Below are 26,348 nucleotides of genomic sequence, written 5' to 3' on the forward strand. Positions count from 1 at the left end.
CCAGTTCCAGTGTGTCAGTGGTCTTTTGACCTCTGTGGACACCAGGCACACATGTTGCACATACATGCATTCAAGCAAAACACCCATGGACATAAAATAATGAACCAATTTTTTCTTTTCTTTTCTTTTCTTTCTTTCTTTCTTTTTTTTTTTGAGATAATTATATCATTTTCCCCTTCCCTTTTCCCCCTGTGAAACTCTTCTTGTGCTCTTTCAAATTCATAGCCTCTTACTTCATAAATCGTTGATACGTGTGTGTGTGTGTGTGTGTGTGTGTGTGTGTGTGTGTGTGTGTGTGTGTGTGTGTTGGAAAATAGAAGGCACAAATCTATGTTATGAAAGCCAAGGAGAAAATGGGATTATTCATTTTTTTAAGAGCTATAGCCAGGTAGTTGTGGCACATGGCTTTAATCCCAGCAATGGAACAGAGTCAGGAAAGTCTCTAGGAGCTCAGGGCCTACAGAACAAGTTCCAGGCCAACCTGGGATCCAGTAGCAGAAGCCTGACCTGGAGGTTCTTATGGTAATCTCAGTGTGAGGAAGGCTATTGATTTGAAGTAACCTAAGCTACAAGTGAGTCCTAGCAGCAATCCTGTACCTAGTGAGACTATGGGGAAAATCTATAGTAAAACATTTCCAGTGACCAAAATTCTCCCAACAAATACTTCTAGAGGTATTTTAACAGCAGGAAGTGCTTAAGAACAGTAGTTGTACATTCTGTGAAACAATATTGTGGGAAATCTGTGTAGAGGTCAGATGTGGTAGTGCCTGGGAGGCTGAGACAGGCGGATCTCTGAGATCAGGGCAGCCTGATCTACCAAGCAAGCTCCAGGCCAGCTGGGGCTACATAGTGAGACCATCTCAAAAACAACAGAACAAAAAACAGAATACTTTCCAGAAACGGTTTAGTGGCTGAGGCTCTGTGGTTAAAGTGCTTGTCAGCAAGTATAAGGACTAGAGTTCTGAGGACCCCACTTCAGGCCCCCAGAACCATGGACATGCCTGGTAGACCTGCTGCCCACCTGTACTCCCATCCTCCCTGGAAGTCGGGAATCACCAGCTAGCCAGCAAAACTAGCCTGATCATCAAGTTCTAGGTCTCATTTTTGTTTTTCAAAATAGGGTTTCTCTGTAGCCCTGGCTGTCCTGGAACTGATTGTGTAGACCTGGCTTGTAGGCTGGCTTCAAACTCACAAAGATCTACCTGCCTCTGTCTTCCAAGTGCTGGGATTAAAAGCCTGCACCACCACCTAGGGAGGGAGCCTGTTTTAATAATGTGTAAGAGGAAAATGATTGCTACCATTAGTTCTTTGCCTCCACATTGTAGGCTCACACAGGTATATGCATACATGCATGGGATCCACTGCTCATACATGAAGATACAGAGAGAAAAATCTTTTAGATCAACAAATGTTTATTAAGTATCCACTTGTTACCCACCATTATACTGTAATTAAGAAGTACATACATACTTATTTGTCTTAAAGTCTGAGCTAGGAACCAAGGCACACAGTCCCTACCCCAGAGGAACGTTGCAGGGTGAAGGTAGGTGGCAAGTAACCTAATGATTATCTATTATTCAGAGCAATAAGGGCATTGTCAAAACCTGTCATCCCCATCACTGAATATTTTACCAGCAGAGAAAGTGTCTACCCTTTAAATTTAAAAAAAGGAGCCGCAGTGATTACTGCCTGAGCCTGTGTTTCCTGTACACCCTCATCTCCATTGGCAGCAGTATCCAGACCACACCGAGCTAGCACTGTCCCTGAGGTGGGTATTATTGTTAGCAACACTTACCGAATATAGGAGAGGTGCCTATCACACAATTTGTAACAGGTAGGGCCAGTCTCATTCCTGGGTTCACTTCCTTTTTAACACCCATATAGGATCTTGCTTTACCTTTGAGCAGACAAGAATCACTATGTAAAAGGAAACTTTTAATGTAGAAACATCACTTTAGCATACACTTTTTGGCATATAAGTTTAGGATTTTAAACAGCACAGAGAAAATTTGATTCCTGTCTTAAAAACTCTGATCAAAATGAGGTTGGGTGAATCCTGGCACTCTGAAGGCAGAGGCAAGCAGCCAGTGAATCTGAGTTCAAGGCCAGCCTGACCCATACATACAGACTTGTCCTCAAGAGAGTGAGTGTGAAGGAAGCTTTTCCTTCCCTTCCCCCTCACCTTTGTTTCTCTCTCTCTCTCTCTCTCTCTCTCTCTCTCTCTCTCTCTCTCTCTCTCTCTCTCTCTCTCTCTTTTCCCTACCTCCACTCCCAACCCACCCCTGGGGAAAGGCTTTTCTGACCTTCTATGTCAGCCTGATAGGGATGCTGAATTTTCAGGGATTAGTTCCTGAACTAGAGAGGCTGGGTTTCCCCTTTCTGTCACTTGTACCTCTGATCATCCTTATTTTGGGGGGGTGGGGGTGGGAATCCTATGTTGTTGTTGTCGTCCCTGTTTTTCTGAGACAGGGTTTCTCTGTATAGTCCTGTCTGTCCTGGAACTCACTCTGTAGACCAGGCTGGCCTCGAACTCAAAAATCGGCCTGCCTCTACCTCCCAAGTGCTGGGATCAAAGGCGTGCCTGATTTTTTTTTTTTTTTCTTTTTTTTTTTTTAAATCTAGTATTTGGGGGTTGGGTGTCAGGATTAGAAGTTAGGGATGGTGGCAGAAAGGTAGGAAGATAGTGATAGTTTCTCTGATGAAAGCTTTGGATTTCTCTGTCTGAAGAAGGTTCTGTCTGCTATTAGGGAAAGGAGCTGAGTGCATTTCAGTCGGCAGATAAGCTTGTTGAGTCTTTACAGTGTTTTGTTGCTATTACTTACTGATTTTTTTATTGGAGTGTTTTTGGTTTGAGGAGGGTGGTGGCGGTGGTGTTTTGTTTTGTAACAGGCTGGTCCCAAACCTCTAGCAATCCTCCTGCCCCAGTCTCTCAAGTACTGGGGTTGTAGGCAGGATTGCATCTTTTAAGGTCTGTTTCCCACTCATATCTGATGTGGTGAAGGCCCATGATGCCTGGTTTTTGTTTGTCTCCCAGCCTCACTGCTGGGCTTATCACATCCTGCTCTGCCCCAAGGAACACCTCTCACCTGCAGTGTCCTGTCTGCCTGGTAGGCTGAGTGGACTTATTAAAGACTGGAAACAGGGCTATCTTCAGAGACACCCACCCTTTCCTCTGTTTTGGAAAAGAAACTCTCCCAGGCTTATCCACTTCCCTCCAACTTTTCTAGAAAATAGACAGGTTACATTGGCAGAGGTGAGTAGCAGTTACCCTGGGTGGGACAGTGGTGGGCAGGCACATAAGAAGATGCTGTCTGCATGTTCTGAGGGTAGATGGAAGCTTTGGTCATCTTTTAAAATATTTCTGCTTTGGCTTTAATCATTTCTCATCCCCAACTCTGCTGTTTCCCTTCACTTAATTTGGGTCTTCCAATCAGGCAGCTGTAACTATGTTCTCTCCACCTGGCCCCGTTGCCCTCTGGGAAGACTGGGAGAAATCACCCTGGCCCTGGAGCACTAGACCTCTGTAGCTGTTGTAACCTGAGAAAAGAAGGGAAAAGGCCTAGCCTCTGGAGCCAGTTGACTCCCTGTGGCCTGCCAGAGGATAAGAACCTTGCTCACTCAGCTCCCTCCCTCTTTCCCCTCCCCTGCTGCATCAGGGCCCTCCCCCATCCGCACACACGGGCTGCTGGGTAAGTGGCAAGATGGCTCCCCTGCATGTCTCCGGCTGATCGCTGCCGCTTTGCCAATACAATAGAGCCAGCATACTACCAGCAACCTGGCCCTCTTTCTCCTCTTCCTCCAGAGAGACCAGTCCAGCCGAACTCGGGGTTTGCCGTGAGGACTTAAACGCTTATCTCTTAAACGCCCGATCTATTTTAGCCTCCCCGCTCCACCACCACCTCCCCTTCCATTTACCATTTTTTTGGATTCCCCAGTTGCTGCATCTTGATTTTCTCTCTCTGGATCGGGTGACTGGGAGGAGGTGGTGGGATCTCGGGGCAAGGAAGGTGGTTTGTTTGGTTCGGGGGTTTTTGTTTTAATTTTCTTAGGATTTTTTTTGTTTGGTTTTTGTGTTATTTCTTCCATTCCAGAAAGGGATAAACAGCACTTCCAGGGGGAGAAAAAATAATGATGTTCTCAGACAGCAGAGCAGGGTGAGAGCCTCGCATCCCCATGTGTCCTGCCCCACCTCGCCGCCTCCTCCTCCTCAGCTTCCTCATGGCTCTCACTGTCTTTCATTTTGATCTGTTTTCAGGCATTCCGCTTTCTCCCTTTGTCCTTCCTGCTCGATTTCTAATTGGCCCCAGTTGCCCTCTCTGAGCAATAGGTTGTTTGTTTTGGTTTGGGTTTTTGATAAGCCTTTCTTCAAGATTTAAGCAGAAAATCACGTGTTCTATGGGGGCCTGTTAGCTGGGGGCCCAATCCTGACTTCCCCCTCCCCTCAGCTTTGCATCTCTCTCTGCCTACACTGGAGAGGCTTTTCTGACCTCCTGTGTGTCACACAGCCTAGTGGGAATGCTGGATTTTCTGGTCTTAGTTCCTGGCCTGAGGAGGCTTGGCTTCCCTTTTCTGTCACTTGTACCCCTGATCATCCTGATTTTGATTTTTTGTTTTAATCTGGTTTTGGAGGTGTCAGGATTAGAACTTAGGGATGGTGGCAAAAAGGTAGGAAGATAGTTTATCTGATGGAATCTCTGGATTTCTTTGTCTGAAGTGAGTGCTAACTTGTGAGAGTGGGTTCCATGTTTAGGGGGAGTTGTCTGGTGTGGGGGAGGGCATTACTGACTTGGGAGGCCAGCCCTCTCTATCTCTTGGAAGTTGGAATGAGGGAATGGGAGTGACTGGGTAAGAGTCAAATGTAAGAACAGTGTCTGCTCTGAGCAGATGAACGTGGCCTGATTCCTCAAGTTTTCATACTTTAGTAGTTTAGGTTTCCCTAGGAGGAGAGAGAAGTGGGCACACGTACCAACCCTGTACTCTGTCCTGCAGCCCCTCACTCTTCTGTTCTTGGTGTCTGAGACCACGTGGATTATCAGACACTTGCTAATTAGCAGTAGATTAAACACAGGTCAGGATCATTTGCTACACCTATGCCCTTTCAAAAGTCTTGGTTTTATTTCTGTTTTTTTTTTTTTTTTTTTTTTTTTTTTTTTTTGTTTTTTGTTTTTTTTTTTAAAGGAAGCAGGCTTCCTTTAGGTTCTTGTGTAAATTAAAGGTGCCTTGACCAGTGAATAGGGAGACTATAGCCTTATAGACAAATTGAGGTCACTTTTGAAGGACTTTTCAGAGGAGAATGTTGGTTTTGTGCAAGAGAAATGTGCAGTTAGTACCTAAGAACTCGGAGTGCTGGGTGCCCACATAAAGGTAGCAGTGTTGTCCCTGTCTGGTACTAAGTGGCCATGACCACTGTAATCTGTGCTTTTTTTTCCCCCAAGGAAAACATTCCCACTTTCCCATGGTGGCAGAGTTCTAGTCTGATCTAAAAGGCTACAATCCCACCCAAGTAAGGACCTATTGGAATTTTATGGCCCCAAAGCTAACCTCTTGCTTTCTCTTCCCCTTCACTCTCTCCTGCCCTTTCCTTCAACCTCTTCCATCCTGTCAGTGAAGAGAAGGAGGAAGTAGCCATGGACACCAGTGAAAACAGACCTGAAAATGAGGTTGCAGAGCCTCCTATGCCTATTGCAGATCAAGTCAGCAGTGATGATCGCCCAGAGGGGGGTGCTGAAGAAGAGGAGAAGAAAGAGGTAACTAGCCAAGCCACCTATTGGGGAGGGTGGGCAGAGCGTGGGCCTCGGGAGAATAGGCCATCTCAGTGATCCCTCTTACACAGTGGGATGACTTAAAGGGGACAAGGCAGGGCCTTGGATCAGGATAGGGCAAGGGAGAAATCGCTGGTTTAGCAAGGGATACCCCTTGTGATATGGACAAGGTCTTTGATTTCCTTTCTCTACATGAGAAGTAGTAGTGCATACCAGCTCCTAATTTGGAAGTCTGTTAATGGCCCTTTAAAAAAAAAACAAAAAAACAAGTGCAGCTTTCTTGCTGTTGAAGCTTCTGTGAAGCTAACTCCTTGAGCTTTCCCTCCTTTTTAAAAGCTTAATGGCACTCAACGCCACCTAGTGGGGCTTTGGGTCTCTTACCAAGTCAGCCATGCTGAGGAATTTTTGTTGATCTTCTGCCCCCCAGTGGTCTAAGTACAGAAGGGTAGCTCCTTAGAAACCCAAGTGGTGAACCAGAAAGTCCTCTGTCTTAGGTTTTGTTTTTTTACACATATTACCGTTTTTTCCTGTACCCAATTCAAGAGGCTTCCCCCATTGGAGCCAGCGAAGTCCTCTTGGCCCTGAAAGAAATAGAATTAGCTGGGTTTGGGAGTGGTATTATTACAGGGTGGGAGGGGCTGTTGTGTGTGTAGCCTTTCTCTGGTGTGTGTTGCGGGGGTGGGGGCCGGTGAAAGTGATTTGATGTGCAGAATATTATTTATTACAAGGTCCTTCTTCCCCGTAAAACTTTGTCCAAGTACCTCATGTACGGTAATCCGCCCGTAAAATATAACCCTGCCCAACTGGCCAATCGCTGATGCCGCCTCTACCTCTGGACCCACCCGCTGCTACTGAGCCGCCCAATCAGAGCCGAGTCTGCTATCCAGGTGTCTTGGCCAGAGGGGGCATGTCTGTGGGCTTCTGTGATGGGCCCCCTTTTGCCTCCCTGTCTTGCTTACATCAGGGGGCTAAGAAGAGCACTGTTCTGGAGAGACTTGTATTGAAAGCAAAAGGCATTTGGAAAGGGGTGGACTTGAATCATCTCCCTACTTGGGACACCCCAAGAAGAGTTTGTGCCAGTGCTGGGGCGCCCGCCCACATGCCCTTACCTATCAAAGACTGTGGGTTACCTTGTTTGCTACAGACTGTTGGGATCCCCATCTAGGGACCAAAAAAACCTAAGAGAGTCAAATGTTTGTGAAGACAGTGTCGTGCTGTAAACACTTGAGTGGGAGCCCTGCAGAGAAGTCTAGGGTCTGTACCCCAGGGATTTAAAACTGATGACAGCCCAGCCCATTTGTCACCACCTGCTCATCAAATGGACTTTCCTTTGGTCCCTGCTATCCATGGTGAAAGGCAGCAGCATGTTGGTTGCTCCAACTTCTCCTCCATCCCTGGAGGCAGGGACTCACTCATCCACCTGACTGGAACCACTGTCTGAGCTGGAGTCCCTGAGGAGATGCCAACTACAACCCAGAAGACATACTCTGAACCTGCTGCTGAATGTGTACCGGGTCCTGGGGAAGTTCACCTCCTACTGCCTCCCCAGGCTACCTTCATCAGAGGCACCGTGATCCTACTTGGTGACAGGACCTCTCCCCAGTTACACTCAGAGGAGGAAGGGACTTTGGAGTTGTCACCTGGATCCCAAGTGTTGGGTGGTGGCATTTCTGCAGCTTGCCACTGGTGGACATAGGGTCCTGCCTGCCTCATGAAAGGCAAGGAGCATCCCTGCCACTCACAGGCCATCTCATCAGGGACTGCACGATGAGCCCTGTAGGGCCAGGACTGATGTTCTGCCCCCATTCCCCCTCTGCCCCTCGCTGAGGCTGGCCATCGCCAGTGAACTGTTTTGACATCTTGGAAACTGGGCAGCGTCCCCCCACACGTTTCCCTCCCGCCCCCCCTGCGCCCCTGGGAGGACTCTGGCAGTGCCACGCTGACTACCACGCCGTGCGCCCACCTTTTTTGCCAACCCAACCCCCCACCAATTGCACAACGCCTAGCAGGGAGGGCTCATTCTGATTGGACCGGCGGTTGACTAGATACAGTACACAGTGAGGTGCGATTGGCTGAACTGAAGATCCCAGGTGTGAGATGGTACCTGGAACATTTGTCATATTCCTAGTTTATTCTTTTATTTTCTACTTCTTCTTTAATCTTTTATTTTTTTATTTATTTTTTCTTATTTCTTTGTTGAGTTTATTTGGTTCGTGTTTTTCTTGTTTTAATTGAGTTTTTTTGGTTTGGTTTTTGGGTTTTTTGTTTTGGTTTTTTTTTCTTTTCTTTTTCTTTTTTTTTTTTTTTTTTGTTTGTTTGGTTTTGGTTTTTTGTTTTTTTTTACTTTTCTCACTAACTTACCCATCATGAGCAACCTAGCTAGGGGTCAGGCTGGCCCTTAACACAGACCAAGGAGACTTGGTTAGATGACACAGGTGGGGCTGGGGGTGGGAGGGAAAGGAGATTAAGAGGGTTCTGCCCTACCCTTTAGAAGGGTGGTAGGGTGGTCTTAGTTTTTCCAGAAATAAGCACCTAAAACCTAGAATTGCCCCCCCAACCCTACGCCCCTACTCTTGTCTGTAATGTTAGTCCACTGTGTGTCTGGGAAGACGCTTGCCCACGTCTGTCTTCTGGGATTTGTTTTGGTTTTGGTCCTTGGCCAGAGCCCCTGGGTTTGAGCCCTGTTTGAAGGGGGAGCATTAAGGCCCTGCTGGAGTAAGGCTGGTGGTTGGGAAGGCTGAGGCTTTCCTTGGAGCAGCCTGCCCTTTACCAAAACCTCCTTATGTAAACAAGAGAAACTTGTAAATCCTCTCTGCTACCTGTCGGCTTAGGTGTTCCATCTTCAGTGAACTTAGTGTGATTGTTTTCCTTGGTGTTGCTCTGGGTGGTCTTCAAGTACCCCACATCCTGTCACAGTGTCACACTGGGCAGGCTCTAAGTACAGGAAGACTGTTGAAGTTGCCATCTCTAGAGTTGATTTTTCTCATATCTTTCAAATTGGCAAGGAAGGACTTGGGAGGACCCAGTTACCCAAGTCTGGGCGTAGCTCATTGGGTTTGTGTCCTCGTCCCTTAGATACAGTTGAGGGCATGGTCAGCAACTTTAAGGGCTGAGAGGGAGCCGGACATGGTGGCTCATGTCTGTAATCCCAGTGCTTGGGAGGCTGAGGCAGGAGGATCACCAAAAGTTTACAAAGTGAGACCCTGTTTCAAAAAACCCCAAAACTAATGAAGTAGCCGGGTTATTGAGTCCCTCTCCATCTTATTTCTGGTAAAGCTAATACGCTGGTACGAGATGACGTAGACGGCCTTCCTTCCCGGGACGTTGGCTTTAATTTCCCTCTAACTTGCATTGATTCTGCTTCGTTTTTGCCGTTTGCTGCTTCTGTTTTGGTCTCTCTCTGTCAGTGTCTCTGTCTCTCTCTCTTTCTCTCTCTCTCTCTCTCTCTCTCTCTCTCTCTCTCTCTCTGTCTCTGTGTGTCTTTGGCATTTCTGCTAAGATTGCCTGATTTAACCTCCTCCCCCCTCTCTGTGGGGTGTCTCTCTCTCTTCCTTATCTTCTCCATACAGAGTTCGATGCCCAAATCATTCAAGAGGAAAATCTCCGTTGTCTGTAAGTCTGGCCCCAAATCCCTGGTAAAAGTTATAAAAACTGTTCACAGACGATTAGAATTTCATTTACTCCCAGTAAATTCTTGGGGTGCAGTTCTCCCTGCCCCCACCTAGCAAGCCTCTGCCTTCCCTACACATGTAGGTTCCATTGTTTCTCTTTGAACCAATCCTATCGTGTTTCTCCAGCCACTTGTGTGTGCATGTGCATGTTACTTAGGATTGAACCCACAGCCTTGCACATGCTAGGCACACAATACCACAAGCACACTTTAAGGAGAGCACTGTACCTCAGACCATTTCCAATCTGTTCTCTTATTACTTATTTTCGAGACAAGGTTTCTGCTATGTAGACCAGGCTGACTGAAAACTGAATCCTGCCACATCCTCTCAAGTGGCTGGGATTACAGGCATGAGGTACCTACCATACCCAACTCTTAGAGTAGTGCATCCTTTCCAGGATCTGACCTTGAATTGAAGTTAGACGCCTATGTGATGCTTTCCATTTTATACTTTATTCTAACACACAGGAATCAAATGCTCCTGACAGTAACTTATTTACTTATTATGTATACAGCATAATGCTTGTATGTATGCATGCCAGAAGAGGGCACCAGATCACATAAATGCTTATGAGCCACCATATGGTTGCTAGCAATTGAACTCAGGACCTCTGGAAGAGCAGTCAGTGCTCTTAACCACTGAGCCATCTCTCCAGCCCCTCCTGACAGTAAACTTCAACTGTTGCCCACTGAGGAACTTGGACAGTGTTAGTTTTATTTTCTGGTTGCTCTGAAATTTGCTGTATAGACCAGGCTGGTCTTGAATTCGGGGATTTCCCTTGCATTTTCAAGTGCTAGGATTAAAGGTATGTGCGACAGACACCCAGCAAGGAGCACAGAGTTTGACAGTGTGGTCTGTGTCCAGCTTCTCTTGCACTTAGTCTGAAATGCGTCTCTAGCTAGTGTTACAGTGTGAGCTAATTAGGAACCTGAGACCATCTAACTGTTGGGTTCTATTTTTTGGGAACAGCAGCTACCAAGGGGGTGCAAGCTGGAAACAGTGACACAGAGGGGGGCCAGCCTGGTCGAAAACGTCGTTGGGGAGCCAGTACTGCTACAACACAGAAGAAACCTTCTATCAGTATCACCACTGAATCACTCAAGGTGAGGTGGGCGGAACCAGGGAAGGGAGGATAAGACATGTTCAGGTGGGAGTAGACATGGGCCCAGTGTAACGGGGTAGCGGGGGTGTCTGTGTCCCAGAGCCTCATCCCCGACATCAAACCCCTGGCGGGGCAGGAGGCTGTTGTGGATCTTCATGCTGATGACTCCCGAATCTCTGAGGATGAGACAGAGCGTAATGGTGACGATGGGACCCATGACAAAGGACTGAAAATATGCCGGACAGTCACTCAGGTAAAAGTGCTGCACCCAGCATCAGGGGTGAGGCGGTGGGCAATGGCTGACAAGCTGAGGTAATGTGCTGGAAGGGAACGCCTATGCCGAGGACCAGGTTATGTCAAACACTGATAGTTCCAAAGAAGATTGTATTAGAACACAACTGTACCAGTTTCTGTACTTTTGTTTTGTTTTGTTTTTCGAGACAGGCTTTCTCTGTGTAGCCCTGGCTGTCCTGGAACTCACTCTGTAGACCAGGCTGGCCTTGAACTCCTCCTGCCTCTGCCTCCCAAGTGCTGGGATTAAAGACGTGCGCCACCACTGCCCAGCTCAATTTGTGTACTCTTGTTTCAGCAGCTTGTACCACAGTATCAGAATTGAAAACAAAAGTTGACAAAGCCTCGTAGTTTTAACATCTTGCCCATGCAGAAAAATAGTTCAGGCCCTCAAGATTACTCTGTGTGTAAAGGGGCCTGCCGCAGAGCCTGGTGCCCATCCTCAGGACCCATGTGATAGAGAGAACTAACTCCCAAAAGTCACTGCATGTGTTCGTGGACACACAAGTGCACACAAATAATTAAATGCTTGTTTTTGTTTATTAAGTCAGGCATGGTAGCACATGCCTTTAATCCCAGGGAGGTGCAGTCAAGGGGATCTCTGAGGTCAAGGCCAGCCAGGACTACATAGACATTTCTCCCAAAAAAAAAAAACAAAAAAAACCATAAAACAAAAGATGAAGGCTATGGAGAATAACTCTCACCAGTGGAAAGGTTAATATAACTGATGTCTGAAGCCAGAGGTCAGAGGAGAACATGCCAGCGTGGGGAGAGACCACCTCTGTCTTCTGATGTCTTATAGGTAGTACCTGCAGAGGGTCAGGAGAATGGGCAGAGGGAAGAAGAAGAAGAGAAAGAGCCTGAGGCAGAGCCCCCTGTGCCTCCCCAGGTGTCAGTGGAGGTTGCCTTGCCCCCACCTGTGGAGCATGAAGTAAAGAAAGGTGGGTGAGGTACAGCAGCTGTCGGAATTCTCTGAGGCCCATGTTTGGACCCATTTGAGCATTTGATGCCTTCTTCCTTGTATATAAGAAATTTTCTATGTCTGGTGTTTCCTAAATACTGTTGTGAACTGGGTTTGAATCTTACAGTGTTGGAGTCTCCACAGTGAGATTCTGCCCTTGCACTTTGCCACGTTATGGATACTTGGCACATCTGGATGGAAGAGCGGCTGCTGGGTGGAGAAGAAAAGGAAAGGAGCAAGCAGTGCTGCGACTGAACGCTGTTCTTGTGCTCTCCTTTTAGTAACATTAGGAGATACCTTAACCCGGAGGTCCATTAGCCAACAGAAGTCTGGAGTTTCCATTACAATTGATGACCCAGTCCGAACTGCCCAGGTGCCCTCCCCTCCCAGGGGCAAGATCAGTAACATTGTCCACATCTCCAACTTGGTAAGTCATTCTTATATCACAGGCTCCCTTACTTTGGGGTTTACACTTTGGGTAGGAGCTGGAGAGATACCTCAGTGATTAAGAACCTTACTGCTGTTGAAGGGGACTTAAGTCAGTTCTCGACATCCACTTAATAGTGCTGGACTCAAGCCTGGATCCTCTGGAAAAAGAAGCCAGTGTTCTCATAGCCATTGAACCATCTCTCCAGCCCCACATGGGAAATTTTTCCCACCCCCACAACCCTGAATAGGGTTTCTCTGTGTAGACAAGGCTGGCTTCAAACTCCAGATATCCACCTGCCACCCTCCCAAGTAGTGGGGATAAAGGCATGTACCATCATCACCCTGCACACATGGAGGGACCTGATGCTAGATGTGTAGGTGTTCTTAACTTCTTTAAGGCCTTGAAAGTTGACTTTCGTTGGCAGGTCCGTCCCTTCACTTTGGGCCAGCTGAAGGAGTTACTGGGGCGCACAGGAACTTTGGTGGAAGAGGCTTTCTGGATTGACAAGATCAAATCTCATTGCTTCGTGACGGTGAGACAAAGGGCTGACTAGTTTCAGGCACATGCTTTGTTAGTGAGCAGTGTGGGCAGGTGGAGGGCATTGCAGCAGCGGGGAGGACTAAAGGTACACCATGCATGCCTCTCTGCCTCTCCTACCAGTACTCAACAGTAGAGGAAGCTGTTGCCACCCGGACAGCTCTGCATGGGGTCAAGTGGCCCCAGTCCAACCCCAAGTTCCTCTGTGCTGACTATGCTGAGCAAGATGAGGTGAGTGAGACACCTCAGAACAGGAGGGGACGGGCCAAGGCGGCTATGCTGCTCGGTCACTAAGAGTACTCACTAAGAGTACAGGTTTTCCTTCTCTCTGTTCCCCTGGTACCTGGGCTCCCTCATTGGGAATGATGTAATCTTAATCTCTATTTTGATGGTCCTTGTCCCTCTGCCCACAGCTGGACTATCACCGGGGACTCTTGGTAGATCGGCCATCTGAAACTAAGACAGAGGAACAGGGAGCACCAAGGCCCCTGCATCCCCCTCCCCCACCCCCAGTCCAGCCACCACCCCACCCCCGGGCTGAGCAGCGGGAGCAGGAAAGGGCAGTGCGAGAGCAGTGGGCAGAGCGGGAACGGGAAATGGAGCGGCGGGAGAGGACTCGGTCTGAACGGGAATGGGATCGGGACAAAGTTCGAGAGGGACCTCGCTCCCGATCGCGGTCCCGTGACCGCCGCCGCAAGGAGCGAGCAAAATCTAAAGAAAAGAAGAGTGAGAAGAAAGGTACTTAGAGCTGGGTGCAGGTCTGGGGTTGGAGGGTCAGGGATCCAGGATTTTGTTTGAGATCTGGTTTACTTCTTCCCACCTCAGAAAAAGCTCAGGAGGAGCCACCTGCCAAGTTGCTGGACGACCTTTTCCGTAAGACTAAGGCAGCTCCCTGCATCTATTGGCTCCCTCTGACTGAGAGCCAAGTGAGTACTCTCCCCGCTGAACAGTGGCCAGAGCTGCTCATTGCACCCAGGAGATTAACGTGACTGACAGTAAAGGCCTGGCATCGGCTTAGGAAAGTAAAGGAAGAGAGGAAGCTTAGAGTCATCTTAGGAGGTGCCTTGGAGAGAGTGAAAGTGACTAGTTCACGAGTCAGGAGCGAGTCTTGTGGGATTTGAGAAGCTGCCTGTTAGCCAAGCTTCTTGGAACTTGATTTGTTAGCTGAGAAATGTATGTTTTATAAAAGTCGTCTCTGCTTTTTAATAGCTACATTTGCATTTCTGTAAGAGTTTCCACGTGTTGTTGGTCTGTATGTTGGGGACAGGGAAGGATGTGCTTGCTGCGTTGCTCATGTGGAGGTTAGGACAGCTCTGTGGAGTGGTTCTGCTTCTGCCTCTACATGGACTCCAGGGTGAACTAAGTTGTCTGGCTTTTGTGGCAAGGGCTTTTACCCAGTGAGCTATCTTAGTGGCCCTCTTGATGTGAATTAAAGTCTGAGAGAATTTTAGGCTTAATGCTACTCAGATTTGTCTGCATCTAGACTGATGAAAGCTAGAGAAATATCAGACTGGTGCCAGCAGCCCCTGCCGTCTATTAAGGGGGTGGAGCAGGCACACCTCATCCCGCATGCATGCCCCTTTTCCTGTTTAATGATGAAACTGACAGTGACCCTGCACTAGGAGTTCAGGGTCTAGGCCAGACGTATAAACTGGGATCAATGCAGACAGGACTGTGATACGCTTCTCTGCCTCTGTCTTTCCTTCCTGACCACAGATTGTTCAGAAGGAGGCAGAGCAAGCTGAACGGGCCAAGGAGCGGGAGAAGCGGCGAAAAGAACGAGAAGAAGAAGAACAGAAGGAACGTGAGAAGGAAGCTGAGCGGGAACGGAACCGACAGCTAGAACGAGAGAAACGGAGGGAGCACAGCAGAGAGAGAGAGAGGGACAGGGAGAGAGAGAGGGACAGGGGTGACCGAGATCGGGATAGGGAAAGAGACCGGGACCGAGGCAGGGAAAGGGATCGCAGAGACACCAAGCGCCACAGCAGAAGCCGGAGTCGAAGCACACCTGTACGGGACCGGGGTGGGCGCCGCTAGCTAAGGAAACACTAGGAGAGCTGCAGGTACCTGCCACTCGGCCCTGGGAGGTTGAAGGCCACAGAGGGATAGGTACAGTCACCACCACCCTGGAACCAAGGGTCTCACACCATTGCTCAGTGCTGAACTATAACTGCCACACATCCCCATATACCAAATGGAGCAGTGGCACTCTCCCTATTCCCCAACCTAACTCTTGGAACTTGGACCTCTCTTTTCTTCCTGTTAAGTCTGAGAGGGAAGAGCTAGGCTATGACGGGAGGATGTGGCCGTAAGTGGGAAGAACCAATGTCCCAGACCTCTGTTCTCCCTCCGTCCTGTGTTCCACCTCCCTTGGTACTCAACAGCCTTTTGGGAACAGCTGGGGCCAGGACTGGGTCACCTATGAGCTGAATCAGCCTCTCCTGAGTCCCAGGCCCCTGCAGTTCCCCCGTTCTCTGTCCTGCAGCCTCTTGCCCTCTGGTTCCACTTTATATCCACCTTTTCCTTTTGTTCAATTTTTATTTTTATTTTTTTTATTATTAAATGATGTGGTCTATGGAGAAAAATAAAAATCTGACTTAGTTTTAACTAGCATTTGAGTGCCTTTCCTTGGGAAGAGTGGGTGAAGGGGAAGGTGAATGGGGGTGAAAATGGTGGGCATCGGCGTTCTTCTGGAGCATGGGCCTCGCTCAGGAATCTTCAGCCCCGCCTTGTCTCTAATCAGCCCAAAGCCCTATGTCTTTTTTCTCTGGGAAATAGGGTGGCCTGTTTCTTTTGCAGTACCCCCACAGCTGGCAGCGTCCCCCTGCACAATTAGGCATTTGGTCACCCTTCAAGGTGTTTCCCACAATTGCCACCAGGGGGTGCAAACACTTTAGATCTCGCAAAGAGCTTCCCCCTAAAAAAAAAAAAGGTTCTCACTGCCCACCGACGTCTTGCCACTGTCTCAGTCGAGCTCCCTAGACTCCTGCTTCCCCTGCCATACTTAAGTTCACCCTCGCTGTCGTGATCCGCACAGGATCCTGAGGCGGTAGCTTTGCCGCCGCACCCGAACCCAGAGCGTGGAGCCGGGTCTCCCGCAGTGCTCTCCCAGCGCCCTGCCTCACGGTGTGCCTCCGAAGGTGCTATGCTGGCCGATCGTGTTGGGTCCCCTCCGCCCGGCCCTGGGAATTATAACCTGGTCGTGCTCCCCGTGTACCTCGCCGCGCTGCGGGCCGGCCCGGGAGGGGCCCCGCATCTGTATGCGCCCAGCAGCCCGGGAGCCGCGGGGGCGGGGACTGGCTGGGGAGGGTCGGAGGCAGGGCTTTCCTCTCCCGCGCGAGCCGCCTCTCCTCCGCAGGCGGAGCCTCCTTCCCCCGCCCTCTCCGTCTCGCTCCCTTGTTCTCGCCGGGGCCGCTCAGACCTGCAGCGGAGCCGCGGCGCCGGCTTGGATCTGCTTGGGGCTGCGCCCCCGGGAGCCAGCGACGGAGGCGGGCGGAGCGCTGCTCGCGGTCCCGGGCCCCTCGGTAGTGCCAGGTAAGAGCGCCTGCCGGGTCGGGAATCCTCGCGGGGGCAGCGGGGGACCCGCAGCTTGCGGTGCGCTCTGGCTGCGAGCCGTGCCGGCTCGGTTCTCCCGCGCTCTGCTCTCTCCCTTCTCACACACCTCTCCCTTTGCCTCCCGATTTTTCTTCACCCTTCCGCCTCTCTGCCCCTTCTCTCTCCCTCTTGTCCTGTCTCTTCTCACCTCTTCTGCCTTTTTCTTCCTCTACCTTTCTCCTCTTTTTTCCTTTCCCGCTCTCCTTTCCTCTCCTCGTTCCCTCCTGCTTTCCTGTTTCCCCATTCCTCCGTTTCCTTCCTTCTCTCCTCTTCGTCCCGCCTGCCTCTCTGGTCCCCTGCTGCCCTCTGGCTTCTTTTCTCTTGGGAACGAAACGGCCTGTCAGGTGTGTGTCTGCTTTGGGGAAGGAGGAGGGGCACAGCTACCTGACCATGGGCCTCTTAAAGAGGAGGGAGAGAAATGGGAAGGGTCCTCTCTCTCTCCAGCTCCTTTCCCGCAGCCCCTCCCTACCTCTACTGCTCCTGGTAGCTTACTCTACCAGAATGAAGTTCCGAGGCCTGATCACACACACACACACACACACACACACACACACACACACACACACACACAGCAGGTTCCTCTGCCCCTACCAGTTCCCAAGGCTGGTACCCAGGACTCCTCTCTGCCTTTCAGATACTCAGGCTGCTTCCCTGATGTCTTTGCCTCTCTCTTGCTGCCCTTATCTCTCCGTCTGTGTGTTTCTCATCTGGTCTTCCCTGTCTGCCAGACCATCCCTGATTCTTGATCCAGAGCCCTCAATCACACTGCCTCCGGCCCCTGGGTCAACCTCCACTCCACCTCTCTCTGTCTCCTTGCACTGCCTGCAACCCTGTTCCCAATTCTTCCAGCCGTAGCCCCACTCTGCTTCCTTAGACCAATCCCCCTTTAAAACTGCAGCTGGCAGAGGGGGGCTGGAGACAGTCTGGAGGGCAGGGAAGGCTTTCCTAAGTCCAGCCCGACTCAGGCTGTACTCCTTGTCTTTCAACCTGACCCTTCCCCTTCAGATAAGGAAGGCTGTGTGTCGCTGAATACCAACCTCTCGGTTTTAAGCCCTTTCTCTGTCGGTCTATCTACCTTTTCTAGTCCCCTGGCTATGTGCCCAAGGTAGAACAGGAACAGGACTTGAAATTCCAAGACCCCTTAGCATTCTCCTCTCCTTTTCCCTCCCAGCTTTCCAGAGTTGACTGACCTGAGATTTATGGGCTTGGAGGGGCTGGAAATGAATCCAAGCAGTGCCCGGGTGGAAGGCTCAGGCTGTCTGTCTTGGATGGGTTCTGGGCAGTGGGGTGTCTGGTTTCTTAGAGAGCTGGGCTTCAGTATGTGATTCAGGAGAAGAGTACGATTTAGACTTTACTTGATCCTCAGCAGCTACCTGTCCTACAGGTGTGGATCCATGGGGTAGCCTCAACGCATCTTCCCCAGCCAGCTCATGGGCCACCTGGCCCGGCCCAGCCTCAGCACCTGGGCCCAGTGAACAAGAGCCCTGGCTGGATTACAAACATGTGGGGCCTTGTGAGGCTCCTGTTGGCCTGGCTGGGTGGCTGGGGCTGCATGGGACGCCTGGCAGCTCCAGTTCCAGCCTGGGCAGGGTCCCGGGGACACTCAGGTCCTACACTGCTGCGGACCCGAAGGAGCTGGGTCTGGAACCAGTTCTTTGTCATTGAGGAATATTCTGGTCCAGAGCCTGTCCTTATTGGCAAGGTAAGGATCAACCCTCTCGGTGACTAGTCTGTCAGACCCTTAGGCCCTGCCCAGAAACTTCATCAGTCTGCAATGACCTTGGTCCCCCGGCATTCCTCACACACCACCCAGACCTAGACTCTAACCCTGTGGCCCCACACTTGGAGCTTTCTGCCGTTTTCTCTGACTCTTGCAGCTGCACTCAGATGTTGACCGGGGTGAGGGCCGCACCAAGTACCTGCTGACTGGGGAGGGGGCAGGCACTGTATTTGTGATTGATGAGGCCACAGGCAATATCCATGTGACCAAGAGTCTGGACCGGGAAGAGAAGGCACAGTATGTGCTGCTGGCCCAAGCTGTGGACCGTGCCTCTAACCGGCCCCTGGAACCCCCATCAGAGTTCATCATCAAAGTGCAAGACATCAATGACAATCCGCCTGTGTTTCCCCTTGGGCCCTACCATGCCACCGTGCCTGAGATGTCTAATGTTGGTGAGCACCCCAGCTCGGGATGACCTAGCTTACCTGGGGCCCTTTTACTCCTCCATCTGCTTTGGTTGTCTACCCTAGAATTCATTAACTCAGCCTCCTTCACATCTGGGGTCCCTCAGTCTACTCTTCTGGCTTTGCTGCTGCTGAATGGGTACGGGAATCTCCCACAGGGACGTCTGTAATCCAGGTGACTGCTCACGATGCTGATGACCCCAGCTATGGAAACAGTGCCAAACTTGTATACACGGTGCTAGATGGACTGCCTTTCTTCTCCGTGGACCCCCAGACCGGTAAGAGTGAACTTTGGAGCCTTCCAGGGCAGCCATGGGGACAAGCACCCCTGACCCAGTGTTTCTCCCTTAGGAGTGGTTCGTACAGCCATCCCCAACATGGACCGGGAGACCCAAGAGGAGTTCTTGGTGGTGATTCAAGCCAAGGATATGGGTGGCCACATGGGGGGGCTGTCAGGCAGCACTACCGTAACAGTCACCCTCAGTGATGTCAACGACAACCCCCCCAAGTTCCCTCAGAGTAAGGGGGGCAGTTCTGTGCCCAAACGATCCTTTGATGCCCTACCTACATACAGACCCTGGAAAAAGGAAGTAGTGGGGTAGGGCGGAGGACTGGAGATTTCTCTTAAGAATGCATCTTCCCTCCTTGTTCCCCTGAGGTCTGTACCAGTTCTCAGTGGTGGAGACAGCTGGACCTGGAACCCTGGTGGGCCGGCTTAAGGCCCAGGACCCAGACCTAGGGGATAATGCCCTAATGGCATACAGCATCCTGGATGGGGAAGGATCAGAGGCCTTCAGCATCAGCACAGACTCCCAGGGTCAGGATGGGCTCCTTACTGTTCGGAAGGTTAGCTTTCTGCCTGTTAATACCTGCAGACTCAACTGGGGGTGCAAAGCTCTATGGTAGGGAGCTTGCCTACCCTGTACCAAGACTGAAATTTCATTCCTAGCACTAGAAAACAAAAAACAAAAAGCAAAGCAGAGGACCTCTGCCCCCCGCACTGCAGGCTCACTTAAGCCTTGCTCCTGCCCCACCACTGCCAATACTTTTAACAAGTTTCCAAGAACCATACTTAGCACCCCTGTGTTGGAGATTGGGGGTCATAGCAATCTTACCTTTTAGAATCACCAGCCACCCAGTGTGCCACCTACTTATAACCACTGAGGCCACGCCTCTCCGTGGTCACCTCTCCTCAGCACTGGATGCACATGGAAGACACTTTGCACCTGTGAGCTGGGCTTACCCCAGTTTCCCAATACCTCACTCTCTGTCTCCCCTCCTCATAGCCCCTGGACTTCGAGACTCGTCGCTCTTATACCTTCCGTGTGGAAGCCACCAACACGCTCATCGACCCAGCCTACCTGAGGCGAGGTCCCTTCAAGGATGTGGCGTCAGTACGAGTGGCTGTGCAGGATGCTCCAGAGCCTCCCGCCTTCACCCAGGCCACCTACCACCTGGCAGTACCTGAAAACAAGGCCCCTGGAACCCTGGTGGGCCAGGTCTCAGCCAATGACCTGGACTCCCCAGCCAGCCCCATCAGGTTAGCTGGGCTGTGAGCTGGGGAGGGACTAGGCTTCCTTGAGGGAGGCTAGTTATTCATAGGATGTACCATCTACACGACAAACCATATCACTTAGCAAAGATCTCACTTCCTATGCCAGCTTCCTAGTCGGCAGGCCTGAGTGCTGGAGGAACTCTGGAAGGAAGACCCAAGTCGCTACCAATTTCTTTGGTAGACTGGAGTGGCGCCTCCTAGTGGCAGTTCAAGCAGATGCATTCTCATTTGATAAATGGATCACTATTGATCATGCCCTAAGTGCTTCTTCACATTTTACCCACTCGATAACATTTAATTGTCATAATGTCCCTATGAAGTAGGTATCATCATTGCCACTTGTTTTATAGGCCAACCGTGAATGGCTAAGTTATTTGCCCACTGTGGGGCGACAGAGCTGATGTTCAGATTTGGCGTGGTCCGTCCTGGGAACCTCCACTCTCCCACCTTCCTGGCCAGCATCCCTGACACAGCTCTCTGAGGGAGGTCCTGTTGTCCCTCCCATTTTGCAGTTAATTAAACAAGGTCAAATGAGTTCCCCCAAGGTCACACAGGTGGTCTGAGGCAGAGCAGGAATGAAACACAGGTCCCTAGATTCCAAGAAGAGAGACTACAAGTCTGAAACACGGGGAGTGTCTCTCCTTCTACAACTCCTATGGAATCCAGTCCCCCTATGACATAGGGCTTCCCAGGGACTCCAGCATGACTGACGGCTCTGAGTGGCTGGTAAGGCTCTGCTCAAGACACTTGGACACTCTAGCAAGATGAACAGAGCAGAGAGTAGGGAGTCGGGAGAGGGGGCAAGTCCCAGATCAGCCCATTTTCCCTAGATACTCCATCCTCCCCCACTCGGATCCAGAGCGTTGCTTCTCCATTGAGCCCGAAGATGGCACTATCCGTACAGCAGTGCGCCTGGACCGCGAGGCTCGTGTCTGGCACAACCTCACCATTCTGGCCACAGAGTTGGGTGAGAAGTCCTGGGCCCTAAGGAGCATCGTTCGGGCAGAGAGCTATCCCTGAATGTGGGTGGGGAAGGGTAGCTGCAACCTCACCTGTGTTCAGCTCCTGACCCTCAGCCCATGAAGCAGGCATCCTGGGCTGGTGGGGGAGCCTGCCTAAGCAGGCACTTAGGCCTCCTCTGATTTGCTCAAACCCAGAGCCACACCTCCCAACCCAAGTGTTAACAAACTGCCAGGGCCAGAAAAGGACTTTGCAGGAATGTGTCAGCAGCCCTCAAACAGGGTCTCTTCGAGAAGCCTTGCAGGGACTTGTCCCCACACACTGGAGTAGGGAAGAATGCCAGTTCCATGTGTGGAGCCCATCTTGTGCCCCTACCACCATCAGCAGCACCCGGTTCAGTTCTCTGCCCTGGCAAGACAGGGAAACCCCTCACCCTTCTGTAAGTAGCACCTTATGCCCCTGTTCACGTCCCTGCTGTTTTTAACTTGTACATTAGCGTTATGGCTGTATATATAGATATCAGTACATGCCAGCAAAGAGCTTTATGTGGATATGTTCATATGGGCATGTGCTCAGGAATGAGGATAATTCACATGTGACTTGTACAGCTGCGTGGCACACACCTATAATCTCAGCACCACGAAGGCTAAGGCAGGAGAATCAGGAGTTCTAGAACTACTTGAAGTACATGAGATCCTATATATAAAGAAAAATATATATGTACATAGATATGTATACTTATGACTTAGATATGATGATGCATGTTCACACCTGAGTGTTTACATAGAATTATATTTGTGGTATGTGTGTGTGTGATTGGATGTGTACAGTGGTGTATACAGGTAGCTATAGATGATATTTTGTGTGTGTAAGTGTTTGTGGACAGATGAGTTATTGCTTATTGTGTATTAGGCACTAAATACCAAAAATGGATCAACTCATCCAGTCATCACAACCAGATAGGGAGATATGATGAGTTCCCTATTTTCCGGTGAGGAAACTCATAAGAAGTTAAGTGACTTCTGAAAGTCACACAGAAAATAAGCGTCAGCAGCGTGAGCTGTTCTCTCCCTCCCTGCTTCGGTTAAATATATGTGTGTGTATGTGTGTGTTTCTGTGCAACTGTGTCCTCTCTGGCAGTATGGTGTATCTGTAGCTGCAAGCATATCTGTAGAGATGATTCTGTGTGTACATGTGTGGTGTGTGTTACGTGCATTACTACCTTGGTCCGGTTGCTTGTTTATATGTGGCTCTGTGTATGTGTGGCCACTTCTCTTTGCTCATGCTCTTGCAGAATCCTGTTCTTATCCCCACCCTGACGTTGGCTAGTAGCTCATGGCCCTTACTGCAGTGAAAGACTGGACTCCTGTTGTTCTGTCTCTAGTTACCTTAGGGCCAGGCAACCCACACAGCCTGCCCTGCCCCAGGCTCAGCCCATTTCACTAGGGCCAGCTGGCTGGCCTCAACCCAGACAAAAGATGACATGGCCATGAGAAGCAAAGCCAGATCCTGGTAGAGAGCCACCTAGGGTGGGGCCTGGGCTCTGCACCCAGTGGACCATGACGCTCTTCCCCCTACAAGGTCAACTCTCAGTGATACAAATTACAGTCATTACAACTTCCCAGACCTTTGATGGCACATGTGTGTGTGTGCACAAGTGTGTGTGTGTGTGTTTCATGTGCACTCTGTGGGCCAGGGTGTGATGGGGGATAAGGCTACACTCACTGGGCATACCTGCCTCATGTATGTTTGATTTGTTTTCAACACCCACATGCTGTATGTATGGTATGACTTTATATATTTCATGGTTTCTATTTACACACCTTGTATGTCCCTTCTACCTACCCTTGATGTTTGCATGTGCTGTGCTCATCTTGCATGAGTTGCTCTGTGTGTGAATCATCGGTTTTGTATTTGCATGTGTCTTGTATAATGTCTTATGTGAACATATCTGTGTGAACACGTGTCCTTGGTATGGTGCCACCCACTTTAAAACATGGTTTGCTGCTCTTGTATTACACGCTATCTCATGTTGTTCTATGTACATGCCTCTGACCAGGTATGTTATATGTGCATGTATGGTGTACTTATGTTGGTATTCTGGCTTCAGATAGCTCTGCACAATCCTCCCGTGTGCAAGTGGCCATCCAGACCCTGGATGAAAATGACAACGCTCCCCAGCTGGCCGAGCCCTATGACATTTTTGTCTGTGATTCTGCATCCCCTGGCCAGGTAAGCAGCTGAGGCAGACTCGTTGGCATCTCAAGGCCACCAGCAGCCATTCCACTGAAAGCTTCCGTCTTCTCCCCAGTTGATTCAGGTCGTCCGGGCTCTAGACAGAGATGAAGTTGGCAACAGCAGCCAAGTCTCCCTTCAAGGTCCTGTGGGTCCTGATGCCAACTTTACAGTCCGGGACAACCGAGGTGGGTGGCCTTCTGCATCCACACCCATGCCTGTCTCCCTCCTCTCCTTCCCACCCCTGGCCCAGCCCGATTGCCCCTGCCTGACCTGAGGACCCATCAGAACAGGTAAGTGTTCCGTGACACTTGTTTGTGTACTGTGTGTGTTTCTTCCGTAACCCTTCCCTGGGAAGCTGGCACTATGGGCAGGACCAACCCTACAGGAAGGTACCTCAGCCACCTTCCTTTTCCCACAGATGGCTCTGCCAGCCTGCTGCTGCCTTCCCGCCCTGCTCCACCCCGCCAAGCCCCCTACCTGGTTCCTATAGAACTTTGGGACTGGGGCCAGCCAGCCCTGAGCAGCACCGCCACAGTGACTGTGAGTGTGTGTCGATGCCGGCCTGATGGCTCCATGGCATCCTGCTGGCCTGAGACTCAGCTCTCACCCACCGGTCTCAGCACTGGAGCCCTGCTTGCCATTGTCACCTGTCTGGGCACCCTTCTTGGTGAGTTGGGCTAAAGTGGGACAAAATGTGGCATCTGGGCCTGTTTTCTGGGGAAGGACATGAATGACCTCCTCAGGCCTGGATATCCTATTACCTGATAGGTCCAAGAGAAAAAACGTCTGTCCTCGTAATTACTGGACCTGCAAATCCATGAAAGTAACTAGTCATAAAAATTGATCGGGCCCTTATTCTGTGCCAAGTGTGGTGCTGGGCACAACACAAATGTTTCATTTTAATCTTTCAAACACCTAAAGAGATTAAGACTTTTTGTTTCACGTAAACTTCTCACACACAGCAAATAAAAGACAAAGGCAGGATTCAAACTAGGATTGCCAAATGTCAGATCTAGGGCTTGTAGACTCTGGCCACACTGCCTCAAGCTTTCGTCTGGCCCCGCATGGCAACCAGCTGGCTCCTGGCCTGTGTGCTCTCCTGCAGCCCTGGTGGTGCTCTTTGTGGCCCTGAGGCGGCAGAAGCAGGAAGCCTTGATGGTACTGGAGGAGGAGGACGTCCGCGAGAACATCATCACCTATGATGACGAAGGTGGTGGAGAGGAGGACACCGAGGCCTTCGACATCACCGCCTTGCAGAACCCGGATGGAGCCGCTCCTCCAGCAGCCGGCCCGCCGGTGCGCCGCGACGTGCTGCCGCGGACCCGAGCGCCACGCCAGCCCAGGCCACCGGGCCCCGCTGATGTGGCCCAGTTGCTGGTGCTGCGGCTGCGGGAGGCGGACGAGGACCCCAGTGTGCCCCCGTACGACTCGGTGCAGGTGTACGGCTATGAGGGCCGGGGCTCCTCCTGCGGCTCGCTCAGCTCCCTGGGCTCCGGCAGCGAGGCTGGCGGTGTCCCCGGCCCCGCCGAGCCACTGGACGACTGGGGCCCACTCTTCCGCACTTTGGCAGAGCTGTATGGGGCCAAGGAGCCCCCGGCCCCCTGAGGCCGGCCCTGGCCCTGCCGCTGCGCTGCGGTGGGGTACCGCACACAGGCCCTCTGAGTGAGCCCCACAGGGTCCAGGCAGGCTGCGGCAGCCCAGGGACCCGATGTGTTCCTCCTTCCCCCTCCCTCTTCCCTCCCACTCCTCAGTCTGTGTGTTTCTCCAGAGATCCCTGTCTGTGACTGTCCACTGTCCGGAGTGGGTTGGGTTTTATAACTACCCCCCACCTCTGTTCTCACTGTGACTCTGTGGCTGTTTTTGTCTCGTAATTCTAATCGCTCAGATTCTGTCTCCCTTGCCCACGCACATGCTCTGTCTGTCTCCTGCCCACATGTCCCTCCCTTCTCTTTGAGTCCCTGTGACTGGCTTTTTGGTTTGTTTGTTGTGTTTTTGTTTTGTTTCTGTTATCCATCCCAAAAGCAAGAGAATCTTCCAGCCACGGCTGCCCCACCCTACTGCAGGAGATGCTCTGCTCCAGGTCAGTGGCCAGGGACTGACCACAGAGGAGTGTGGTGGACCAAAGCTGCTCTCCCAATCCTGCTCCTAAACCAACTCTGTTCCTTACAGACCTGCCCGCATGGTTCCATCCATCACTCATGGCCTCATCCTGGCTCCACTGGCTTCTAGCAGAAGGAAGGAGGGAGCCAGCCCACTTCCTAGGGCAAGAGCTTCAGCCCCACGTGGCCATCTCCCTGGAGCTCTGCCCAGCTGTCAGCCTACCCTGGGCATCCCAGCTCTGGGCATTGTCTTGTGTGCTTCTCAGGCCCCAGAAGGGAAGGGGGTTGGGGGGGAGGAAGGGGAGGCAGCTGGGGAAGAGGGAAAGGGAGGAAGGGGAGGGGCCTCCATCTCTAATTTCATAATAAACACTTTATTTTGTAAAGTAGGAGCCTGCTTCTGTTTCTGCACTCAGGTTTCTGGACACAGCTTCCTTTGTGCTGAGGGTAGAAACAGTCTAAGCCTCTGTGTTCCTGACTCATTCCTTTTCCTTGGGGGTACCCACTTTGACTCTCAGAGGGAGGAGTATGGGGACTGTTCCATTTGAGGAGCAGAAGGATAATGACCTTCGCCATGCCCACCACCAACTCTTCAGGTCCACTTTCATTTATCTCAGACAGTCTGTGGGATTGGCAAGAGAGGTGTGAGCAAGGGGGATTCAGGGTGAGAGCTCCTGTGAAGACCGAGACCAAGAAGAAGGAAAGAGGAGGCTCCACACCAGCTCTAACAGCAGCAACAAAAGTGGGTTGGTAGAGGGCTGAAGGCAGCAAGCCAGCCCTGGGCCTGGAGTACTAGTAAAGGGTGGCCTGTGATAGAACAGTGATACTGGCCAGGACCTGCCACTTCCTCTTTGACACACACTCCCCAGCCCTCAGGTCTTGGTCTTCATAGAGCACAGAAGAGTCAGGATGTGAGTGGTTAAGGAATAGAATACACCAGGTGGGGTGCCAGCTGGACAGGACTGCC

At 50.9% G+C, this 26,348-nt stretch overlaps 2 protein-coding genes across 9 annotated transcripts in view; both read left to right on the forward strand.

The window, feature by feature from the left end:
- Positions 1–15,361, forward strand: part of Acin1 (apoptotic chromatin condensation inducer 1) — a 45,116-nt gene extending 29,755 nt beyond the window's left edge. For 4 of the 8 annotated variants that reach the window (XM_034497928.3, XM_034497933.3, XM_076931016.1 and 1 more), the window contains 11 exons: positions 5,606–5,747; positions 9,332–9,374; positions 10,403–10,536; positions 10,636–10,788; positions 11,629–11,767; positions 12,069–12,214; positions 12,642–12,749; positions 12,878–12,985; positions 13,168–13,492; positions 13,580–13,680; positions 14,471–15,361. In XM_034497928.3, coding sequence (XP_034353819.1) covers positions 5,606–5,747; positions 9,332–9,374; positions 10,403–10,536; positions 10,636–10,788; positions 11,629–11,767; positions 12,069–12,214; positions 12,642–12,749; positions 12,878–12,985; positions 13,168–13,492; positions 13,580–13,680; positions 14,471–14,791 — 1,720 coding nt within the window. In that variant the 3' untranslated portion in view covers positions 14,792–15,361. Of the gene's footprint in view, positions 1–3,884; positions 4,155–5,605; positions 5,748–9,331; positions 9,375–10,402; positions 10,537–10,635; positions 10,789–11,628; positions 11,768–12,068; positions 12,215–12,641; positions 12,750–12,877; positions 12,986–13,167; positions 13,493–13,579; positions 13,681–14,470 lie in introns of those variants that run through there. The other 4 variants (XM_034497934.2, XM_034497930.3, XM_034497929.3 and 1 more) reach the window with 4 other exon arrangements.
- A 769-nt stretch (positions 15,362–16,130) lies between these two features.
- On the forward strand, positions 16,131–25,743 carry Cdh24 (cadherin 24). Its single transcript, XM_034499309.2, has 13 exons — positions 16,131–16,288; positions 17,733–18,050; positions 18,226–18,520; positions 18,691–18,810; positions 18,884–19,051; positions 19,191–19,378; positions 19,819–20,072; positions 20,918–21,054; positions 23,158–23,279; positions 23,359–23,470; positions 23,704–23,952; positions 24,391–25,365; positions 25,455–25,743. The coding sequence occupies exons 2-12, from the start codon at positions 17,850–17,852 to the stop codon at positions 24,888–24,890; spliced, it is 2,346 nt and encodes a 781-aa protein (XP_034355200.1). The 5' UTR covers positions 16,131–16,288; positions 17,733–17,849; the 3' UTR covers positions 24,891–25,365; positions 25,455–25,743.
- The last annotated feature ends 605 nt before the right edge of the window (positions 25,744–26,348 follow it).

The sequence above is a fragment of the Arvicanthis niloticus genome, chromosome 3, assembly GCF_011762505.2.
Source record: "Arvicanthis niloticus isolate mArvNil1 chromosome 3, mArvNil1.pat.X, whole genome shotgun sequence".
Classification (NCBI taxonomy): domain Eukaryota; kingdom Metazoa; phylum Chordata; class Mammalia; order Rodentia; family Muridae; genus Arvicanthis; species Arvicanthis niloticus.